The following is a 3,801-nucleotide window of genomic DNA, read 5'->3' as shown; positions in this document are numbered from 1 at the left end:
TGCAAGATGAACGGGGTTGAGGGGGCGCAACTGAAGCACTGGTGCCTGCCCTGGACCTGGGTCTGGTCCCGACCCAGGCCCCACACTGGGTGGGGGCAGAGGTACAGGAGCGGGAAGCGGGGAGGGGTTGGCTGACCGGGTACTAACCCAGGTCCGCCACCTCTCCCCCGCCTCCCCGCAAAGGCCAAAGGGGGCAGGAAGGGACTGGGAGCTTAGGTCCAGGTCCCGCCCCCGCCCTGCGCGCGGTATCCGCGGGGGTGGGCGGCCTCGCTGCTAAGGAGCCCCACGATTGGCGACTCGGGAAAGAGACGCAAGGAAAAGTCGAATAAGAGGGCGCAACGTCAGACCTGAGATTTGGGGAAGGGCGAGGGAGGGCGGGACGGACACACAGACACAGATACGGACACACACCCCCGCACAGCACCCTAAGTGTCTACAACTTTAGGCCGCCTTAGCCCAGAGTGCATAGGTCAGGGGTGGGGTGGGGACAGTGCTGTGTGTGTGTGTGTGTGTGTGTGTGTGTGTGTAGGGGGGAGACAGAGACAGAGAGAGGGAGAGGAGAGTGAAGGGAGCAGAAAGGGGAGGAAAAAGAATCGTGAGAAAGGGAAAGGAGAGAGGAGAGTTTCCAGCACCTAGAGAAGGAAAGAGCCCAAAGGAACGGAAGGATCCCGGGGGGAAGAGGAGAGCAGAGAGGGGAGGGGACGGGAGGGGAAAGGCGGGAGAGGGGTGAAAACTAGGGGAGGGCTAAGGAAGCAAGGCACCACGCTGCTTGGGGAGAGGAGGGCAGTGAAGAGCCAGGCGCCGGCAGAGGCAGCTCGGGCTGCGGAGAGGAGGGAGTGCGGCGCTGAGAGGAGGGGCTTGAGGGCTGTAGAAATGTCAATCAGAGCCCGGAGCCCCGGGAATCTCCGCCAATCTGTTCGGACCTGACCTGGCTCCTCGCCGCCGCGCCACCACCGCTGCCGCCGCGGAGCAGATCAATAGGGGAACTTGGAGCCCAGCTCGCAGGAGGCAGCTCGCAGGAGGCAGCCCGGCCCTAGCCCGGCCCAGCCCCCGATGCACACCGGAGCCCGCGGGCGGCGCTGACCAGGGTGGCCCCGGGGGCTGGGCCCCCTCTCCGTCGGTGCCCCACGGACCACCATGTCCTTCCCCCAGCTCGGATACCAGTACATCCGCCCGCTCTACCCACCCGAGCGCCCAGGGGCCGCCTCCGGCGGCGGCAGCGCGGGGGCCCGGGGCGGCCCGGGAACCGGAGCTTCGGAGCTGGCTGCCTCGGGGTCCCTGTCCAATGTGCTCTCGTCCGTGTACGGGGCGCCTTACGCCGCGGCGGCAGCAGCGGCCGCCGCCGCCCAAGGCTACGGCGCCTTCCTGCCCTATACTGCTGAGCTGCCCATCTTTCCGCAGCTGGTAAGCGTCCAGGGAGCCCGGGATGGGAATTTGGAGCTGGGGTGCCGGAGGAGGTGAGCGCGCGGGAGTAGACTAGCGGGCCCAGGCCGGGAGGGTGGAGGCAGCGACGGCCAGGGCTCATCCGCGCTCCCTCTGCGTGTGTTTCCCTTCCTTCTCCATGTGCGTACAGGGCGCTCAGTATGAGCTGAAGGACAGCCCGGGGGTGCAGCATCCGGCCACGGCCACCGCGTTTCCGCACCCGCACCCCGCCTTCTACCCGTATGGCCAGTACCAGTTTGGCGACCCGTCCCGTCCCAAGAACGCCACCCGGGAGAGCACCAGCACGCTGAAAGCCTGGCTCAACGAGCACCGCAAGAACCCCTACCCCACCAAGGGCGAGAAGATCATGCTGGCCATTATCACCAAGATGACCCTCACCCAGGTGTCCACCTGGTTCGCCAACGCGCGCCGGCGGCTCAAGAAGGAGAACAAGATGACCTGGGCGCCCCGCAGCCGTACTGACGAGGAGGGCAATGCTTATGGGAGCGAGCGCGAGGAGGAAGACGAGGAGGAAGACGAAGAAGACGGCAAACGTGAACTGGAGCTGGAGGAGGAAGAGCTCGCGGGTGAGGAGGACGCGGGGGCTGAGGCCCTGGTGGACGACGACGAGGACGAGGAGATCGATTTGGAGAACTTAGATGGTGCAGCTGCGGGGCCTGAGCTGGCCCTGGCTGGGGCGGCTCACAGGGACAGCGACCTCGGCCTGGGACCCATTTCAGACTCCAAGAATAGCGACTCGGACGACAGCTCCGAGGGCTTGGAGGAGCGTCCACTGCCGGCCCTGAGTCTGGCCCCAGCGCCACCACCCATGGCCGCGGCTCCGCAGTCTTCGCCCTCTCCCCCCGCGGGCCTGGACCCCTGCGCTCCGGCAGCACCTCCCGCCTCTGCCCTGCAGAAGCCCAAGATCTGGTCCCTAGCCGAGACAGCCACAAGCCCGGACAACCCGCGCCGCTCGCCTCCGGGCTCCGGGGGCTCTCCCCCCGGAGCAGCCGTCGCACCCCCAGCCTTGCAGCTCTCCCCCGCCGCTGCCGCCGCTGCCGCCGCTGCGGCACACAGACTAGTCTCGGCGCCACTGGGCAAGTTCCCCGCTTGGACCAACAGGCCGTTCCCAGGCCCGCCGCCTGGCCCGCGCCCGCACCCGCTCTCCCTGCTCAGCTCGCCCCCTCCACACCTGCTGGGCCTTCCTGGAACCACGGGCCACCCAGCCGCCACTGCCTTCGCTCGGCCGGCGGAGCCGGAGGGCGGAACAGGTGACTGCTGAGTACAGGATTCGGAGGGAGGGGCGGGCTCTGGGGGTCTCGCTGGGGCAGAAGGAACCGGGCAGGACCCGTGAGGTGCAGGGCGCTTACCTCCCGCGGCCCTGAGGGCCGGAACGGAGCGCTCTAAAGGCCCTCCTTTTTCTCCCTCGCTTCCCTTAGATCGCTGTAGTGCCTTGGAAGTGGAGAAAAAGTTACTCAAGACAGCTTTCCAGCCGGTGCCCAGGCGGTAAGAGACCCGGAGGTGGGTGGATGGCGGGACAGGCAGGCGGGAAGGAGAGAACCGAGCAAACTCGGGATATTGCCCCTCGAATCGCAGCTGGGACTTGCTTTTAAAAAGGGGAAGAAACACACTCCTCTCTTGTCCCCACGGGCCCAGAGATGGCTCAACAGTCCTGTCCCAGTCCAGGACCCTGGGTGCCGCCCAGGGTCTGGCGCTGTGGGACCCCACGCCCTGCCGAGGCAGCAGGCCCCTGGATCCCCACCCTTCCAGCTCCCGACCTGGAGTCCTGATGCCTCCCGCCCATATTACACTTAAACCGGAAGACCAACATCTACAGCTGACATCATTTTACATTGCGACACTTCCTTGTCCCTCCATCTCGGCCCCAGGTTGGGTCTCCCAGTTCTAGGCAACAATGGGTACCCCTAAGTCTCACATACTTTGCTACCACTGCCTCTCTCTTCCAGGCCCCAGAACCACCTGGATGCCGCGCTGGTCTTATCGGCTCTCTCCTCATCCTAGTTCTTTAAAAAAAAAATTTTTTTTAATCGTTGTAATAATTGTAAAATAAATCACTCTGTATAGTTATGACTTGTAAGCATGTCCGTGTATGAATACCTAAAAAAGAAAACTAAACAAAAAAGAAATAAAAAGAAATAAAACAAGTGCCCCTCGGTCCTCCCCAAGTTGCTTCTGTACCCCACGTTAGCTGAGTTTGTGAGGTTGGTTTGTGCGGTTGATTTTGGGGGCTGGAGTTTCAGAGAGAATAAGCGTGTCTGACTTTTTTGTATATACAGAAAAATGTACATATGTGTGAACCAAATTGTACAAGAAAGTATCTATTTTTGGCTAAATAAATGAGCTGTTGCCACTTTGACT

At 63.1% G+C, this 3,801-nt stretch overlaps 1 protein-coding gene across 1 annotated transcript; it reads left to right on the top strand.

The window, feature by feature from the left end:
• The first annotated feature begins 550 nt into the window (after positions 1-550).
• IRX3 (iroquois homeobox 3) lies at positions 551-3,565 on the top strand. The gene is made up of 4 exons (XM_033129098.1): positions 551-1,404; positions 1,574-2,693; positions 2,862-2,928; positions 3,390-3,565. Exons 1-4 carry the CDS (start codon positions 1,138-1,140, stop codon positions 3,442-3,444), a joined length of 1,509 nt encoding a protein of 502 aa, XP_032984989.1. The 5' UTR covers positions 551-1,137; the 3' UTR covers positions 3,445-3,565.
• The last annotated feature ends 236 nt before the right edge of the window (positions 3,566-3,801 follow it).

This window comes from Rhinolophus ferrumequinum, chromosome 15 (assembly GCF_004115265.2).
Source record: "Rhinolophus ferrumequinum isolate MPI-CBG mRhiFer1 chromosome 15, mRhiFer1_v1.p, whole genome shotgun sequence".
NCBI lineage: Eukaryota > Metazoa > Chordata > Mammalia > Chiroptera > Rhinolophidae > Rhinolophus > Rhinolophus ferrumequinum.
This window is presented reverse-complemented; position numbering and strand designations above follow the sequence as displayed.

Coding starts and splice junctions, on each gene's coding strand:
- IRX3 (XM_033129098.1), top strand. CDS start 1,138: ATGTCCTTCCCCCAGCTCGGATACCAGTACATCCGCCCGCTCTACCCA. Junction 1,405..1,573: donor TGCCCATCTTTCCGCAGCTG/GTAAGCGTCCAG, acceptor ATGTGCGTACAG/GGCGCTCAGTATGAGCTGAA. Junction 2,694..2,861: donor GGAGCCGGAGGGCGGAACAG/GTGACTGCTGAG, acceptor CGCTTCCCTTAG/ATCGCTGTAGTGCCTTGGAA.